We start from the raw sequence: 20,053 nt of genomic DNA, 5'->3' as shown, positions 1-20,053 counted from the left end.
TTACATCTGTATGTTCGATGTAAATTGTGCGTAATGGGGACAATTATTCATTATCGAGAATGTGCAATGTTGATAATACACATAGTGGGCGGATGAGGTCATACATACAATAAATTCAACGAGACGTTACAAGCTGTTCTTCCTACTTATCTTAACTTCTCGAGTTTTAAACAAAATTTATTTCAACTTAAAAATGCACCTTCTTTCTCGTTTTATTATAAATTGCATAGAGTAATCATGTTTTGAATAAAGATAAGAAATTCAAGCAAGTTCTTCGTTCAAGCATTACCTGTATTTTTCTATGTGAAACTGGTATATCAAAAGACTGAGTAAAGAATTTCACAAAGAAAAAATCAATCTTACTAATCGCATATTCATCAGAACACACTCACAACGTAACAGCCACTTTCCTTCGAATTATATTTTTAATCATTTTTTGTTTATTCTATAGGCGTACATCTCAAAGTTTGCTACAGTCAACGTCTTTCGCTACCTCACACATTTCTTTAATCTTAACTTACGCACTATCAAACTAAAGCAATAACTAACAATTATCTTTTTAATATTTACACGTCTATCTCATTAACCAATTGTATATAATACAACTTGCACTTTTTGCTATCAGCGATTTCTAGCAATAACAGATTAGTGTAAGTAATCCGCTCCTGAACCTTTTTTTTGTGTTTCAATCTTCTTTTACGAGCCAATCATATTCGAAGTAAACGACGAATATTACTACAATAGCATAAAAAATAATCAAGGGAACATCTTCATATCCTCTTAACATTGTCAACAATCAACGCGTCAGAAACCTTCCAAATAAAGGAAATCGAATAAAAATACTAATACCAACTGCATATTTCACGTTAATAATACAAACGTTCATCAGTATACATACAATTGTGTACTTTATACAATGAAAAAAAAAAAAAGAAATTAGTCTTGTACATAATCCCACTCCAATTCAGGCTACATACGATATTACCACAAAGATGAACGAAAGGTATAAACACCTGACTATGAGAATTGTATTATATATATAAATAAGGTGAAAGATACGATGGCATAACATAATTATTTTTTATGACTCGTATGATACAATCCACAATTTTTTTCTTTCTCTGGGACATCAAATGTTTAATTGAACGTACGCGCATAACGTTATCCTGTGTAATCTAAGCTCGATGATTTATCATACAAAACAGTAAATACCAGAATAAACGGAATTTATATGAAAATTATATTTTTGTGAAATAGATTATCGACCATCTATTTCAAATGCTACGTTTTCGAAAAAGGGGGGAGAGAAAAACAGATGTGGAATTGAAGTTGTATAGATAAAAACATTCGAGAACTATTCTTAAGATGCAGTTGCTAGTAATTTTTGCATCTCAGTTTTGTCTACTGCTGACACATGATCAGGTTTTTCGCCTCTCGCGAAACGTTCCCACATCTTTTTGTACAGCATTTCCATGCCTACTGCATATAGCTTGCAATTGAATAAAGGACTTTCAGATCTTGCTTTCCATACTTTGGCTCGCGTTGCTTTCAAGCTTAAAAAGAAACAGTTGGTTAATTCACGTCGAAACTAATGATAATAAAAACTAAAAACAAGGGATAGAAGAAAACGATTTACTTACTATTCCCTGTCAGTACCCAAACGAATAGCAATATCCTGGTATTCTTGTCGTGTTCGTGCAATCAATTCAGGGCATCCCAAAGTATTCAACTGACTAGCAGCTACGCGAGACGCTAACGTTTCACCTGGTAGTGTAACCACCGGAGTTCCGGTCCATAAAACATCCATGCTAGTAGTGTGACCATTGCAAAGCGGTGTGTCCAAGCATACATCAGCTAACTGCCCTCGTCTAACGTGCTCTTCCTTCGCAGCAACATTACTAAACAGAATTCTACCGGGAGCTAAGCCTAACTGTTGAGCTGTTGCTTGTAAGTTTGGTTCACCAACGGCCGGAAAGCGTAGCAGCCACAATACAGAGTTTGGCACATGTTTTAGGATCTGAAATTTAGTATCGGTTTATAAATATAAAATACGTAATAATTTTAATAAAATAAGTTCGTTACGAAAAAACGAATGAACTTACATGTGCCCACATATGAAGCGTGAGCGGATCAATTTTATACAACTGATTGAAATTGCAATAAACGACTGCATCTTCTGGTAGACCATACTGTTGCCTCGTTGTGATCATAATATTTTGAGGCACTTCTTCACCCGTAGCTGTTTTATTGTTCACTTGCGTAGTGGCCATACCATTTTGAACTACGACACCATTTACGGACATTTGGCATTGTCCAGAAGCAATCATAGTTTCAATAGGAGTAGTGGTTGGTAGTTCTGCAACTTTCAGCGAAATTTCTACTGGTTTGTTTTCAGCGTCCGGTACAACTACTTCACGAATTTCTTTGACACATGTATTTTCAATCATTGGAGAAAGATCGGTGGCATTTATTACAGCTACGTTATCTGCTACCTTGCCCTTCATATTCAATTTGTCCGTTAAGATGAGACGTTCCTTTAAATGTGGGAACATTTGCCTGGAGAAGAAAATATATAAGATAGAAAAAAATGTTAATTAAATTTCATGTATAGTACGTATTTTCTCCATAATTGATCGAAAGTCGGGACTACTCGGCTGTCCTCAGATGAATTTTCATGTATAGGAGTTGATTGAATGTAACAGATACGATCCTCCGTTTTACCCAACTTATAAAAAAAGGGCGAATGAAAGAGGAAGAAGTCCGCGAGTGGACTTGATAAAAGAAAAACATATTGGTTAGACAATCGTAACGTAGCAATAACAACGGAACTTTTTTATTTTCAATCCTTATTGAATAAAGCTTTAACCAATGTAATTGTGAGGCTTCCCTGATTAAAACAAAACTAAGCACGAAATAATTTGAAATATATTTACTTATTTAGTGACATTAACTTATTTTCTTTCTATTATATATACATGTAAATATGATTTGAACTATATCGTGTTTGGTCTTATTTTAATCAGAAAACTCTCATAAATACGTTAGTAAAATTTTAATTAAAAGCAAATTAGAGATAAGAACGTTTCATCATTGAATAATTAGTATTGTTTTATAGAACTGGAATTGAATTCGATTAAGTTACATTACTCAGCTGTCGAACTCCGCGGTATGTCAAAGGGAACACTATAATTTCTTGAGGAGAATTCACTCAATAGTAGGGATGACGACTGATCAATTATGACAAACATAGTGGCAATCAATTATAGAGAAAATACTATATGCAACCGCATATCTTGTAGACTTACTTATGATCTCCAATAAAATACGTGTGTGGCATGTAAGCAAGTTTTTCGCTGTATTGATTAGCAAGTTCCAATGGTGATGTAACTTCATCCGTAATTAAATAATCCATGAAACTAGCTCCTGATGTTCCTGGATATCCAAGCCACATCACCTGAACAGGTGCTGGTCTCAGAGCGAATATTTCATTTCTCGCTCCTTTCGTGTATCCATTCATATTTACTAAAATATGAATTCCATCCGCGTTAATACGATCAGCTGCTTTTCCATTGCACGGAATCTGCGACAGATCTACGAAGTGTTCAGCTTCTCTGGCAATCTTTGCTCGGAATGTGGTTCCGTCATCCGCACTGAGGGCGTAGCAAAAGATTTCAACATTCTGTCTCTCGTGCAGTCCTGGGATTGATTGCATAAGATGACTAGTAGGATGATTTCCAAAATCTGACGAGACATATCCAATCTTTAAGCGAGCACCGATCTCACGTGGATACTTGTATGGTTGTTTATGTAACACATGAATCTGTAACAGATATAAAACCGTCGTGAAACAAACGTATTTGCATTTTTATTGCTTCAGATAAACCGTGTACTTAAAAAATATCATTTACCTTCTCGATGCAAAGATTTGCATGCCTAGCAGCAATAGCCTTTCTAAATTCATGAGACAACGGATAGAGCATGGAATGGTGTGGGTGTACGCTAGGCAACCTATTCTTATCCAGTTGTTCAGCAACAATCGAAACTAATTTCTTCATTCGAGCTTCATAATCAGTCCAGTCGCAAACGATCTGAAGGCAATGCGCTAAGTTACAATATGCATCAGGGAAATCGGGCTTCAGCTTCAACGCAGTTCGGTATGATTGAATAGCCTCAGGAATGTTTCCAGAATCCTTATGAATCGAAGCTAAATTGGAATGGGCGTCAGCGAAAGCGGGGTTAATTTGAATAGCTCTTGTATAGCATTGAAGAGCTCCTTGTATATCTTGCATTTCTTTTAGAGTATTGCCCATGTTCGAGTACGCATCCGCGAAAGTTGGCTGAATACGAATAGCCTCCTTGTAATGCATTAGTGCTTCATTTAATTTTCCTTGTTGCTGTAATACGGAAGCCAGATTGCTATGAGCTGCGGCAAACTCAGGGAATACTTCAAGCGCTTTCAGATATAATCGAGTTGCTTCTTCGATGTATCCTTGTTCGCGTTTTATGTTGGCCTAAAATTCGGAATACATCGAATAACAAAGAGAAGAAACGTAATAATAATAAAAAGTGAAGACAGAAACGCGTTACACGTTATTGTCTTGTTCATTAAACTTTCCCACGGAATTTGAATATAAATATAAGTACCAGATTATTAAGGGAATCGGCATGTGAGGGGCAGAGGCGGAGAGCCGTATTATAGCAATCCTCAGCCTCGACCACTTGTCCCTTTTCCTTGAGCGCGTTCGCCAAATTGCAGTAAGCATCTGGGAAATTTGGTTGTAGTTCAATAGCACGACGGTACGTATCAATGGCCAAATCGATAAGCCTGTAAAACAGAATAAGTTAACGCACGATAAAAAATAAACAAAGTATATTCCCTCTGATGCTTACCCTTGTTCATAGTAGACACACGCCAGATTTCCATGTACGACTGCATTGTTAGGACTGAGATTCAAAGCACGCAGATAAGCAGCTACAGCTCTGTTACAAACAGAAAATTCGTATGTCGTTAAAATTCATCACACAACGAAAGAAAACATTTAGGTCGTTTTCTGAACGAACGGACGATGAATCACAATTTAATCGATTCCAATTGAATCAATAGTGTCGCATCAAAGTATACGTGGAATTGCGTAGAAAGTTCTTTGTTGGTTTCGGTTTTGGTAACAATGGTTGATGATACCACACCCGACGACACACGGTCTTTGGATAAATTGCACACGTGCCGCGCACACCGCCATACGGTGACGTGTCACGCCGGTAACGCTATACAGAAAATAGTTATAAATTAACCTTTTCACGTTATATTTAATCCACGAGATACATCCACGGGTTGAGGATCGTGAGAGAGCTCGTTCTAATTGCACGCGTAACGAGGGTGCGATCGTGGTCGAGGGCGAGATCACTGTATACACGACAACACACTGGTAGTCCATTCCTTCTCCATTTCCATATCTCAATAAATTAATTTGTCTGCGTGTGTGTGTGTGTGTGTGTGTATGTGTATGCGTGTATGTATCTTTTAAATATCAATAAACAAAATTAACAACTTCCTCGACAGATAGTAGACACGATACCACGAGCAGCTTTCCGCCGTGAAACTCGCCACGAGCTACGCGTTTTTGGCATATCCGTTAAGAACTTATACACCCTCCCACGGAGAATAAAAGGGGTTCTCTCTCCATCGTAGGGGCGGAGCGATCCTTGAAATCGATAGTTGCCCTCCAGTTTCTCCCGCTATTGTGCGTAACTGGAATTTAGATTCCAAGGATTCCGAACACTCGTAAATAAGAAAATGCAGCTCGTATTCCAGTGGTAATTTCGCATCTGTTGCCAAGCAAGCCCCATTCTCTCTCCGTTAAAGAGGCTGTGTGGATACGTACGTATGACAAGAAGGTCGAGATTCTCGGAAGGCGAACAGGACATGAATTCGCGACATGTGTAAATCATCTCTATGCTTGTTTATACATCGATTTTACGTATTATCGTTGTTTCTTTTTCACTAAATTTTTAAATGTAAATATCTTACGGTAAGAACCGATGATATCTCAAATATCGTAATAAATACGGAAAATCCAGAATAAATGGATCGTTTTCAAATTTACACATGCTGCGTGACATTACCAAAATAATAGAAAATAATGAAAGCCGCTAACACACCTAAGAAATTAGGAATTCGCGTAATGCACGAGTGAAGGTTGCCAGCGGGCATCGCTCTGGAGAAACAAAGGACGATGAACTTCAAAGGACGCTGTATGAATATCGATTCGGTGTTTACACGTCGGCTCATGCGCTTTGCTCGCGAATTCTTGGTAAACGTGTTTCAGAAACGGAAAACGTGTGAAACCTTCCGACCTCGTTCGTCTCTTTTCGCGCGGCAAAAGTAAAAATAGAGCACATTTCGTTCGAGCACGAAACATTTTCTTACCGAAAATCAGCAAAGAACTTTCGTGAAAACAGTCCCATTATATTGGCACAAAAATATATTGTTTGACTTGTGACTCTCCAATTAACGTAACAGTATTGAACATTAATGGTATAACTATAAGTCAGATTTTTTTAGCACAGACTTTATAAACCGTCGTCTATGAGAAATTGAAGAGACGACGATCGATCATACTGTGCATTTTAAATTATTGTAGGAGCCTTTTAAATTATTGTAGGAGCCGACGAAAAACGAGAAAGAAGGTTTCATGAGAATCGAACCTAGGGCCTCCGGCTGGTAAGCCGGGACTCTATCCCTATCGCTAAGGCGTATTCTCATGTTTCTCTTTATTATTATACGTCTTACTGTGAAGTTTTGTATTGTCGTATTATAACAACAAAAGAAGAAGATTTTTATATAATCTTTATATAAATCTACTCGCATATCGAATGATTTTTATTTTCTTGCCGAACATTGGCCGTTTCACGTACTATCGACCGAGAAGTTAAACGTTTCAATTGCAAGTTTTGAAAATACTAGTATTTTAAAGCAATATCACAAATTATAAAATTATTGTTACTAGCGCAGAATTATGAATAAACATTCTATGTATTGCCAACGGTTGTTGCATTATTTCGCCGTTTAAACCAGTTCAACAAATTGTTGTGAAAATTGTCATGTATGTTAATATCCTATTTGAACATGCAAGTATCTACCTTATTTCAAATAAAATGCCAATTCAAACGTTCTAACGAAATGTACGAATATAGAGCCGCTAGAAATCAATGATTTAATCTCACCTATCAAAGATTCTAGCCTCTTTGAGTACATTGCCAAGATTGATGTAGGCGTCCAGGAAATTTGGGTCCAAAGCTACGGCCTTCTCGAAGTGATGGATCGCCAACCAAATCTCGCCTTGAGCGTTGAATACACAGCCAAGATTACTCCATGCGACTGCGAAGTCTGGCCGCGTTTCAATCGCCTTTAGATAGCAAGCCTATAGACATAAACAGAGGATCAGAGAAGATGTTCCCGTACTGTGAGAGACGCGCCGCGCGCTTTGCCCGGCCTCTCCTCGCCGCGCCGCAGCTTTCACACATTTCACCACCTTCGAGAAATTTCAGAGAATAAAATTATCTCTTCATACATTCGTCCTCCATGTCTTGCTTCGTTATCTCCTTTTTCCTTGTTCTACATCCCTTTACTTCGAACAATTCTTAATGCAAATCATCCGCGCCAAGTATTTTGTTCGTAACAGAGTTGATATAAATACCTTTAAGAATCAATTGTATTCAATTTTACGTGATGAACTTTATCACGTTTATCGATTGCGCGATTATTTCTTTATTACATTCTCAATATTCATTATTAGCGATCGATATTCGATGAAAAAATAGAAACTTCGTTGGTGATGAAGAAAAATTTGATAAACGCTTGGACATTAGATAATTTTACGCGATTTTGTATCTTGGTGCATTTAATGACATGTAAAATGCTAACGCGAGAGATTTATAGAATTTTGTGTAAGATTTGCTTTAGCTTGGGATATGACTTCTTTCGAAGAAAAACGAGAAAGAATCAGAAACAGAGAGAACGAGACCCATTTTGCAAATCATACAATGTGTAAGTGGATTGGAATCTAGTGTGAAAACAGGAGAAAAGGATTTAGGTGCGCGCTAGAAACGTCATCGTAGAAAATAAGCGATACGGGTGTCCTGTCTCGTGTCTATCGATTCTCCGGAATGCGTCCGGTGGACTCGACAGCACGTAGTACGCCCCTCGCCATTGTTACTTCAGTTCTGCTCAATTCACTTGGCCAATTCACCTCCAACATTGTCCATTCTCAGTCGACGAGCTTAAACAAACATTGTTCTTCATTACCCATATGTTCCCTTGATCAACATTTACCATCAATTAAATTTATATTATCGTTTATCCCTAGGAAAATATTTGTCGAAAATCTTCTTTATATGACGACGCTCCTAAGGGTCAAGCAGGGATGTGCATCGCGCGTGCCGAGAGGCGGGCTGCATTGTTATAAAAAACAGAGTAATCCGTACCTAAACGATAAGTAAAAAGGGCATTTACAGTCGGCCGATCTCTATGGGAAGCGGTAAAGAGAGGCTGGATGATAGAAACGAATAGGATTCGTAGCATCAGGATAACTGGATATGGATAGAAACGTTGAAGTTGGATGAGCTTTAACAGAGGATTCTCGTTTCAATGGAGAAATAGAAATGAGTCGTTCATAAGATCTTCATCCGTATTTCCGTGCTTCCGTATCTGGAATCGCATACGAACGTCGTAAACACAGATGCTGCTAAACCTTTCTATCCCGAGTTAAAATGATCCAACTTTCAATCTCTTTCGAAACAGCGGAGCCAATTGGTCTGATGGAATGTTCAGAGATCGGCCTTGGGAATTACTTTACCTGCAGTGTACCCTTTGGTAGGTTGACGGTAGGTACGGCTCGCAAGTTCTCATAATAAACTTAGACCGAGAGACAGTGTGTTACTGAATAACCAGATTCAGATTCACCCTTTGACGAAGGAACCCGTGGTAACCGACCAATCACATTGCTCCGACTTCCCCTCCTAGAGTTGATCATCCCATCCACAACAACAATACAGCTGCGTTAATGTCTCTTCACTGATACTCTTCGCCTCAACTTTGTCTTTTTAATTTTTTTTATCTTTTTTTTATATTTTCTTTTCTTTTTTAAATACGTATACAGAGGTACCTAGTTATGCGTGCCGCTGAAAGACACGCTTCGCTGAGCTCGTCAGCCACCATATTATAATCGTGCAATTCTTATCCCAGTTCCTCAATATCGATCGTTAACAATTACATTGAAAATAGATTCCCCAATTAACAAGAAGGAAAGAACAAATTAAATCACCTTATATAAAGTACAACAAACGTCTTAATCTCGATCTCAATACATTAACGATGTTTTAAAAAATTATAAAGACCACGAATGAATGTGTACGTCGCTTTTTATAGCTATGAGCAAGAAAGATAAATTTAAAAAACCATTTTCCTGTTAAAATCAACTTTCATTTTATAGTCCCATAGACCAGTAGTTCGAACCGATATCATTCTGTAAATGTAACATTATTGGTGGCAAAACGTACTAAGCGAAAAACGAACAAGTGAACTAGAGAGCGCTTAAGAACGACAGGAAATTCAACGGAAGGCTTTTCTCTTTGCTGCAGTAAGTTCTGTCGATGAGTTTGATTGCAGAAAGTACAAAATATTAAATAAAGACACCAATGGGTAATCAATGTAGATAAAGCAAAATTGTCAGCAATTTATACTGTCTGCAATTATTTCTACTCGTCGACTATCGCCGCGCCGCGCTGCTATTATGAAGTAGACCACTTGACTTGTTTATTTTTCTATGTATCATTGCAACAAATGAAACTTGTGGGAGTCAGAAAAGTCCCGTGAGTTTCCAAATTAAAAAATATTTTGATGCACAAACGGCTTACATAGATTCATAAAAAATTATCAATTTTTTATATTAGACATTACAATAGGTGTGGAAATGGTCAAGTGATCTCGCGCAATTATCATTGTACACACAACTTGTTTACTTTTAAAATTGGAAAGAGTAGAGATAGTGGAAAAGAAAGGTCGCATTTGTCCACGTATATGTAACGGATCAGTATACCTAAAGTAAATACACATTCAGAATGAGTTGAATCAAATGAGATGAGCTTAAATGCTACATTCGCGCGCTGCTAATCCTATTGTAGCTTGTAAGAAAAAAATTAATATTTTTTACTTAATCAATAATAAAAAAAGATACTGCTGTAATAGGATCAGCAAGTTAAACTTTGCAATAACACCAAGTAAGGAAATTTTGTTGTTACTCTTATCAGTGTTATTCCAAAACGCGCAATGCGAAGAGGGATTCTATATAGTTTTCAGCTAATTTTAAACTTAAACCCTCATGCTGCGTTTGGTGTCTTGAAAAGAACATTATTTTGCTCCGAGCATCTTTGTTGATTCTCAATAAAAAGGCAAATAAAAACAAAGACACCAAACGCAGTGATTAGTTAATTAAATGGAAAAACACGCACAATGGGCAATCTACTACCAAAACTTAAATTTTCTGTTCATGCCTTTTTAAAAGCTAATTCTGATAGTAGGCCACCATGCGTCGCGCAAATATCTTTTTTCACCGCAAAGAGAAAGAGCTTTTCGCCTCTAGTATATGGATACCAGTTGTTCCTGGTTGTTCTATAGAGCTGCCAACTAGTACTTGCGCACATTTTACGAAATGCATCTGTACCTTGTCAAAAAAAATTGTCAAAATGAGACTGCAAAAGTCAATATCCTAGTATTTGATTGTGGTATTGATGCATCCGAATATGTGCATGTCACGTTAAATTAAATTAATTTACAACAATGTGTAGCAGATAAAGAAAACCTACCTTGGCTTCATCAAGTCTTGCTAATGCTTTCAAAAGATTACCGAGATCGCTTCTCACACAGTAAAGATCCTGTAACATATAAAAACGTAAAATCTATATTGAATAATCCTATAAACAAGCAGTAAACAAGCAATCTTTAGAAAATAAGTCAAAACTATATTTAACATAATGTAGTAGCATTTAAACTATATGTAAAGGACTAGAAAGAAATATGTATTAATAACAGAGTGGATTTCTCACAGGGTTATATTGTAGAGCAGTTACATATGCTTGAACTGCTTGTTCCATATCTCCTGCAGCTACTAATGCAGCTGCTAGATTGATGTAACCATCAATGAAATCTGGTTTCAATCTAACAGCATGTCGATAGTTTTCCAAAGCTTCCTGTAGTTGGCCACGTTCCTTGTAAACATTTCCAAGATTGCTGTAAGCCTCTGCCAATAACGGATTCTGCTTTATTGCTAAGCTACTGTAATGTGCAGATCTGAAATGCAAGAACAGAAATTTATTAGTACTGTATTTTATTTAAAAGTTACATAATAAGTGGAACAGGTCGCTTACTTTTCTAGCCTTCTACATTGAAAATGAATAGAAGACAATAATAGAAGAACTCCTGTGTTATTTGTTTCCTGCCTCCAGAGTTGCATACAATGTCTTTCCGCATTCTCATAATCTCCTGCCTGATATTCTCTATGAGCAAGTTCCAGTAGCCCTGAAAAACATTAACTTATGGATATCTAAGTAATCTTAAAAATTATATAAAAATAAAATTTGTCAATATTCACGTAAATATAAAATGCAATAATGTGTAAAATAATACTTTTTACAGAATATAATATTTATCAATTTTTCATGTAAATTTAGTTATTTTTGCACATATTTAAATATATATATATATATATGTATGTATATATTGAACTACAAGTGCTGCTAATATATCACTACACGAATAAGAAATATGCATATTGTAGATGATTTACATGGAATATTCCTGTTTGAAAAGCATCTGGGTACTTAATACGATCTATTGTATATAAATAAAAATATAATTTAAGTGTTTTTATGGCACTATCTTAATTTCAAAGTGCTTACTTCATATTATAAACTTCACAAAAGTTTACATAAATAAAATATACCTATACACGCGCGCAGAATAAAATATATCAATTTGTTTAGCCGATTTTTTGGAAACTTAAAATAGCATGAGAAAAGAAAGTAGGAATTAAAAAATACGAACAATAGGAGTCAACTGCAACGTTAATGGTTTGATTATCAGTGATTGCAATTAGCTCTTTGCCTTGCGTATCTTGTGTAACAACTAGAAGATTCTGTCCATTTTGCCACTCGACGGTTCCATTACAAACGTCATCCGAACTATTGAGCACGTTTCCAATTATACCGGTCGAATTTTTTATTATGTTTTCTTTCTTCTCTGCCAGTTTTATACTCATTTTGTCCACGAAATTGTTCCAAACGCGTTATTCTCTTCTTCCCAATTCCGATACGCACACTGTTTTCACACAATCACCTCTGATACAAATTCGAGACTTTTCCACGTTTCAATATTGGTAACTCAATTTTTTTCTTCGGTAGTATCTGCTAGCTAATTCTAAATTAATTTTATCCTTCAGATTCACTTTCTTTGTGTGTACTATTCCTTCGTTATTTCAAGCCACGCAACGGTACCTATTATTTCCTCGTTTCTGTACACACCGTGGCCTCTGTGTTTCTATACAAGTTACGCTTTGGCCAGGTTATCCCCGGTCTCTCATAGACCAAGAAGCAACCTGATTGGTCAACTCGATGACTATGGCGGACTCCTGCATCGCTGGGTAAAATCAAGAGATGGGGGTAAGGAAGACACCCGGCTCAACACCGTAGATATTATGCTCGGTGCCCCATGATTTTCACCTTCTACATTTTGTCTCTTGCGTTTGATAATTTTGCTTTTTTATCATTGCTGATATAACTAATAGACGTTTATAGAGTTAATGTTAAGTTATTTTTAGTAACGAAAACGTAAACTATCTGATCTAACAAATAAATCTATGTTATCGTTGTTTTGCTAATTTTATCCTTGTTACAATCTTTCTATTAATGAAAAAATGTATCGAATATATATGAAAGTATGGTTACATATAATATACAAAATCTAATAAAAAAAAACATGTAATACGTTTCAACTTATAACATTTTACTTATCAATAATAACAACTAATAATCAGAAAATCAACGCAAAATCTAATAAAGAGCAGAAAATTTGTATTTTCAATTTATGAACGAAACCAAACATCTTCTTCACATGCAATCAACTTTTACTAAAAATTAATTTCAAAGTGAAAATTATTTTTATAATGACATGGAAGCCGAATTTTTATAATGACATAGCCGAATATAAAAACTAAATTATAACGAATATAAAAAAAAAATTCGGTAACTCCTAAGGCGCGTGTACATAGTACGTGGCTGGGGGCACACAAAGAAATTACAATAGTGGTTCTCAATCTGCATAAATAAAACTGACTTTTGAAATCGGTTGCCTATTTTTAATATCAAAATTTACATCTCAAAGGTCGAAGTAACTTTTGTAGTATTGCAATATTGATTCTTGAAACTTCATACAGAAAATTCAACAAAAAGTATAACATATGTTTGTTGAAGTCGAAACATATTATCACCTAATTTAAGATTTAAAATAATATTGATTCTAGAGAGAGAAATAAAATAGAGATATCATGAAATTTTGATATATGAATTGATACAGCAACCAAACGTTTAATTGCAAAATTATTACACTAACTAGCAAAAGAGAACCACTGGCGCTATGCGAAGGGACGGTCATCCCCACTCTTTCGAACGGAAAGCAGATGGTATAGGTACCGATACCGAGTGGAATATTCCACCGTCACTTTGATGAAGCGGAAACAGCGACTGAAGAGTAAGAGGGAAGAGTAGGTAGCTTAAGAAAGCTTCTAAACGGGAGAAATCCACACACAACAACGACAAAATAATAATGCTTCGATTCGTAAAGAAAGTAAAATGAATTCTAAAATTACCGAATAATGTTAAAGACAGCAATAATATATACATACATATATCATAATAAATTTCTGATAGATTTGTAGAAAAGGAGAATATATACCTGCCATAGATTTATTAGGTTCCCGTTTATATGACGTTTTCTATTTTTTATTATATACCTATAAATATCATTTGCACATAGTTATGTATATACCTCTGTTTTATGTTATTACGGCACATTGCGATAAATTAAATGATGTATAAAATACATATATCATGCACATAAATTAAACGAAATATTGATGATGATTGTTTCTCTACTAATGTACAATTTTATTCGGTAATATTTTTTTTAAATTAAAATTTAATTCCAGTCAGATTATTAAGATTAACCAAATCGCGGACATATCGTGGAAAATCTTACAAATCATATCAATACATTAAATAAATGGATAAATAAAATACATAACAATAAATAAATCTGTATAATCTTTACTTGCCGATATTAAGCAGAAATTTGTATGATGTACTTTTAGTAACACGAATCAGAACATTTCAAAATCAATATCTGCAAACTCATTATTCATCTGATCGGACACCTCGCGAATACAATTTTGATTGTGAAAATGGAATGGTACGTAGTTAAAAATCATTTGACTACGTACCAACTGTCGAAAGCTGTTGTATCTCGTTCATCTTGAGAATGACACTGGTGCCTGCGATTTGTTGATGATTCTGCTGCTGTTGCTGCTGTGGCTGCTGCTGTGCTTGCATGATGACGACCACCATAAAAAATGATACATGAACAAGAACGGCGTAAGAAGTTGGTAATCAAGGGCCACTGTTCTTGCCAAAATCCAGTATCAAAATCGAAAGTTGTATATAAATGAAATCTGAAAAGGACTTTTTACTTTCCGAAAAACGGAAACAAAAACGTGCGGCACTTACATTGGTATACACTAGCGCGATCTTGTAGCGTGCGCCATTATGGATTTTCAAGCACTTTACTTAAACCGAGAATTACTAGACAATATGCAAATCACATAAGACACAAATTATATAATGATCAATTATTTTGTTATTCAAAAGTATTTTTTCTATAAGTTTTTATCACGATAGCCGAGTTCTTCACAAACGACGGCTTGTCAATTCTATAATAACTCGAACCACGAACGTAATACAGTCTGATGCGAAAAACCAATCGATGAACGTATTCCAAGTCTCTAACTCGTTGCGTTCTACGCGCGGGAAATACGTCATATTAATATAACCGATAATCAACTTGTGCACACGCGGCTATTGTATTTCACGAACCCTGCAAATTCTTAATGTAAAAATCGTTTTTGATTGATGAAACTATTATAATATATGCCTTAAATGTCATATAACGTAAGAAAATTTGATGTATAGCTCAAATTAGAATTAATTAATAATTGTGTGAAATTTTTTAGCATAATAACAGTTCAAATTAAAAATTCTTGTTCGAAAATATAATCAATGAAACAAAATATTTCTTGATTGCATCGATTCTTTTTTCTATCTTTGTGTAACTATTACAATATTTAATCATATTATCGTTTTAAATTACATCCTATTTCACTAATTATAGTATAGTTTAAAATAAAAATATTTGCAACTAGAAATAATATGTTTATTTTACAGAAATATTATAAAAGATTAAGGGGAACTAAAACATTGAGCAGAAATTATTGTTACCACTCCTGAACGATGATACACGAGCGCCGTACGGTAAGAGTTCGAGAATGGCTTCCCCACCACATTGAAAGAATTCGAATAACCGAAGACCTGATTCTCTTCTTCGTTCTCATTCTTCCGGTGCTGGTGCCGGCGTCATATGGTTTTGTGCTCTGTATTAGTTTTACTTCGTTTATTTTGTAGATTAATAATGGCAGGAAATAAGGAACGTACTTTCCTTATGGTTAAACCCGATGGTGTTCAACGTGGACTCATTGGTAAAATAATTCAACGTTTTGAAGACAGAGGTTTTAAACTTGTAGCAATGAAAATGATACAGGTAAGTTCCTCTACATATGCTTACGTATCCGATTCACTCCAGAAAAAATATGCATTTTTTAGTTTCTAACAACCACGTGATTAAAAATTTTCATTTCGTAAGTACTTATCGTATTTTATCGATTGTACATTAAATGATAATTGTCGTGACCTTCATTACTAATCTCTATGACATTGTATTATCTTGTGTCAAGATAATTAGCAGAAATACTAGTTTACGGGTCTTGTATTATATTCGTTTTATATACCATTGATGTGCAATAGATTTCGTTATTTGCATTAAAATTATGTTATTATTAAAGTTTCTTTTTTTTTTTTAGCCAAATGAGGATTTATTAAAGAAACATTATGCAGATTTGGCATCCAAACCATTTTTCCCAGGTTTAATTAAATACATGAGCTCAGGACCAGTTGTGCCAATGGTACATAGTTGTTTTTTGTATAATACAATTAAAAGATATTATTTGTATGTTAATTAAATTTAACAATTGTTTTTCAGGTATGGGAAGGTTTAAACATAGTAAAAACTGGCCGTGTTATGTTAGGACAAACAAATCCAGCGGATTCTGCACCTGGAACAATTCGTGGTGATTATTGTATCCATGTTGGACGCAATATTATTCATGGCTCCGACTCTGTTGAATCTGCCGATAGAGAGATCAAACTCTGGTTTGGAGAAGAAAAGGAAGTTATTGATTGGGCATCTTGGTCAGAAAGCTTGGTATATGAATAAAACATGTGAAATCTTCAATAAAAATATTTATTGCAATACCTATTCTTTCATGTGCTTCATTCTGACTATAACATCAAAGATTTTTTATACATAAGATTGATTGAGAAGCAATAAATCAGATTTATACATAAATGTATGTAATTAAATAATAAAAAGATTTCAGTATATTAATACAAAACTTATTATTGATGGTAGTAGTATAGTCATTTTTAATTTACAATTCTAGATCTTACATTTAAAAAAATTTTCATAAAAATTTATAATATAAATTTTAGAATATTTGTTTATATACAGGGTGGTTGGTAATTGGTGGTACAAGCGGAAAGGGGGTGATTCTATGAGAAAAAAGAAGTCGAAAATATAGAATAAAAATTTTTCGTTTGAGACTTTGTTTTCGAGAAAATCGACTTTGAATTTTCGCTCGGTACGCGTGCGGTACGTTATAACGTATCTCACTGTAGATCGTTGTCTCGATGGAAAAATTAAAAAAAAAATTTTTATTCTATATTTTCGACTTCTTTTTTTGCGTAGAATCACCCCCTTTCCGCTTGTACCACCAGTTACCAACCACCCTGTATATAATATATATAGTATATGTATAATATTAAAATGAACATCTGTACTTGTTTAGCAGTCATATTTAAAATAGTGTTTAAATTTACAATTGAGTGCTAAAAAGTATAAAACGAGATATTAATACAATTACAAAATTGATTTAAAAGTTACCTTTCTATAAATTATATCGACAACTTTAAATTTCTAATCATTAAAATTAAGTTAATTAACCAATTAACTTAAGTTGGAATAAGCATCTACAACCTTATGTAAAAAATCTATGTTTTTTGGTCATATTTTCAAGATTATGAACACTTTAAAAAAAAGTAATTTTATAAAATAAATGCGCAAAATATTGTTTATGCCTTATAAAAAGTTAGAATAATATATATTATATTATATTATATATATATTATATTATATAATATATATTATATTATATATATATATATATAAGGAAATGGTTTTGACAATGTTACCATAGAATTAATTATCACTTTGTCCTAAATATGATCTACAACTAGGACAATAATGTTTTGTTACCAAACAACTATCCATGCAGTAAGGGCAAGGAACACAACACCAGCATCTAGAAATAATTATAAATATAATTACATCTTGTTCTTTTCAAAAATCAATGATCAATCATAATTTATAATTACCCTAAAATACATAGTCCTAATGCGAAGAGATGAGTTTTCATGTTTGCTTCCCTTTCAATTACTGTGAGCACATTTGCATGACAAGAAGGACATATTATATGCTGTTGTTCAGGACCAAAATTTAAATTCCTTATGATAACGGGACCTGTAAAATTATATTCTTGAAAAACAATATTCAATAATAATCACTAACATTTATGTAACAATCAAGATTTATTTTATAATAACAAAACGTATATAGGTGGAAAATATTAATAAATATTAGAACAACTTTTTATATATCTTAATATTTAATAAATGCTTCAAGAAGCAAACAGCATGGTCTGTAGTACTTTGTATGTATGAGAAATCTATTATATATGGTTGGGGTTTAACTGTAATGCATACCGAGCTTTTACTTTAGATTGACTTTGTTTATGAAAATATTCTCTCTAGATTCCATTTTCAGAACAGATGTGCATCACAATTTGCAATGTACACAACATGGAAAAATATTGTTCTGGAATTATTACAAAATGCAGCTACCTATTTGGGAAGCAGCTTGCTTAACAGTCTCCAAGTTGTAAAGCAACTAGCAAATTGTCCTAATAAATTTTGTTACATTTTATTACTGGTAAACCGCAATTTTCATATCAGGGTGGTAGTTGCAGCGGTATTAACGTATACATAAATAATCAAACACTTCTAAATGTTAGTCATTAAATCACTTTATGCATATTGTTATTTTCTTGGCTTCCAGGGTACCTACTGATGCTATCTAATAATGAAAGTTATTGCATGATCTTATCATTTCAGTACTTATATATTTTTACGTACTTCCTTGTGGTTGCTCATATGACGGTGGTGGGACAGAATGACATGGTGGTGGTGGGATAAAACCAGGTGGTGGTGGTGGTGGTGGTGGCGACATTGTTGCACTTTTTTCCATGACAATATTTTAATTCTTATCTAAAAAACATTGCATCAATCATAAAAATCCATTTTCTTTTAGTTGTTATTCAGGAAATTGATGTGAATCGACTAGAATTGATTCTTTAATAGAATATATTAGAGTTAACTTTATTAATTATAAAAAACACTATCAGTTATCCTCGTAACCAATCAGATTGAGAATTTTTATAAGAAATCAGATATGTCGAATGAGAACATTTGATATTTTAACATTATGTTTCGTATATATCTGACCGTATTGATGTTGGAGGAACTAATATAATATAATATAATAATTTAAAATTAGATATATAATATAAAATTAAATATATACTTAATACTATATAATGTGCCTGATAAACAGAAAAATATTTACTATATAGTGGCCTTTTATTTTCTCGTTGGAATTACTTAAAATTTCTAAGAATTGTTTAATGACACAACAATTTATATTGTAATAGTTCTACAGCAAATACAGAAGGTTTCGTAACCATAATCTAATGTTGCGCAAGTTATTACCGAATGAGTTGCGGTGTCTAGAATGCGAGTATTCAAGTTATTTTATTTCATTGTATACGTGTCATATTAACAAAAAAAGAAAAAAAAAAGATTGGATTATCAAACTTGAAGAAATTTCTAAATACCGAAATCGATTAAATCAACTGGGAAAACATATTAAACGCGATTTCTAGCAATTTATTTGCTATACAAATTACATGCCATAAGGCACTGATAAAATAATTAATTATGAAAACGAGTTTCCATATAAACATCCTCACTATATGTTACAAAAAAATGTAATAAAATTGAACCAATGTATTGGTTGATTATATTACCAAAAAATTAAACTACCGACCGATCGATATTATATATTTAGTGTAATAAAATTACGCTAAATCATACATCACGATAAAACGACCACTCCAATGTTTTGTAAATATTCATACTCTTAAGATATTGATTTTTTCGTGACGAAATGTTTTATTTCTCGCTAAACTAAGAGTGTGTAGATATGCTAATTCATTTCTAATTACGTACACACGTACTTACCTCTTGCAACTATTGATATACGCCCAATTTATCACTAATCGATGATCGATATATAACGTTGACACCCAACTACTGAGGTTCAAGTTGGCATTCATAGCCGTTAAATTCACATATATATTACCTATCAGAACAGTAAAGGTGGGAGATTCTACGAAAAACGTCAAAAGATACGTAAGTTATCTATAGTTTTATCAGAATGATAAGT

The 20,053-nt window shown here is 34.0% G+C and overlaps 3 protein-coding genes across 7 annotated transcripts; 1 reads left to right on the top strand and 2 right to left on the bottom strand.

The window, feature by feature from the left end:
• Positions 1–417: 417 nt before the first annotated feature.
• Positions 418–15,119, bottom strand: sxc (O-linked N-acetylglucosamine (GlcNAc) transferase sxc). Of its 4 annotated transcripts, none has more exons than XM_076618005.1 (13): positions 14,550–15,119; positions 14,006–14,063; positions 11,425–11,575; positions 11,104–11,347; positions 10,864–10,932; positions 7,225–7,421; positions 4,891–4,980; positions 4,645–4,825; positions 3,909–4,511; positions 3,306–3,820; positions 2,103–2,556; positions 1,641–2,017; positions 418–1,553 (listed from the first exon to the last, which is right to left on the bottom strand). In XM_076618005.1, exons 2-13 carry the CDS (start codon positions 14,010–14,012, stop codon positions 1,361–1,363), a joined length of 3,081 nt encoding a protein of 1,026 aa, XP_076474120.1. In that variant the 5' UTR covers positions 14,013–14,063; positions 14,550–15,119; the 3' UTR covers positions 418–1,360. The 4 variants fall into 4 exon arrangements, with proteins under 4 accessions (XP_076474120.1, XP_033183823.1, XP_033183824.1 ...); XM_033327932.2 differs by lacking the exon at positions 14,006–14,063 and having other exon boundaries at positions 14,550–14,777; positions 14,833–15,119; XM_033327933.2 differs by lacking the exon at positions 14,006–14,063 and having other exon boundaries at positions 14,550–14,725; positions 14,833–15,119.
• A 572-nt stretch (positions 15,120–15,691) lies between these two features.
• On the top strand, positions 15,692–16,693 carry awd (nucleoside diphosphate kinase). The gene is made up of 3 exons (XM_033327935.2): positions 15,692–15,919; positions 16,239–16,340; positions 16,418–16,693. The coding sequence occupies exons 1-3, from the start codon at positions 15,740–15,742 to the stop codon at positions 16,649–16,651; spliced, it is 516 nt and encodes a 171-aa protein (XP_033183826.1). The 5' UTR covers positions 15,692–15,739; the 3' UTR covers positions 16,652–16,693.
• LOC117153244 (lipopolysaccharide-induced tumor necrosis factor-alpha factor) lies at positions 16,663–19,969 on the bottom strand. 2 transcript variants are annotated; one of them, XM_033327110.2, is made up of 4 exons: positions 19,849–19,969; positions 18,685–18,816; positions 17,869–18,013; positions 16,663–17,795 (listed from the first exon to the last, which is right to left on the bottom strand). In XM_033327110.2, the coding sequence occupies exons 2-4, from the start codon at positions 18,794–18,796 to the stop codon at positions 17,693–17,695; spliced, it is 360 nt and encodes a 119-aa protein (XP_033183001.1). In that variant the 5' UTR covers positions 18,797–18,816; positions 19,849–19,969; the 3' UTR covers positions 16,663–17,692. The 2 variants fall into 2 exon arrangements, with proteins under 2 accessions (XP_033183001.1, XP_076474168.1); XM_076618053.1 differs by lacking the exon at positions 19,849–19,969 and adding an exon at positions 19,175–19,194.
• Positions 19,970–20,053: the final 84 nt, after the last annotated feature.

This window comes from Bombus vancouverensis, chromosome 1 (genome assembly GCF_051014615.1).
Source record: "Bombus vancouverensis nearcticus chromosome 1, iyBomVanc1_principal, whole genome shotgun sequence".
Taxonomy (NCBI): Eukaryota; Metazoa; Arthropoda; class Insecta; order Hymenoptera; family Apidae; genus Bombus; species Bombus vancouverensis.
The sequence above is the reverse complement of the archived record's forward strand: the minus strand, read 5'-3'. Positions and strand labels throughout refer to the sequence as shown.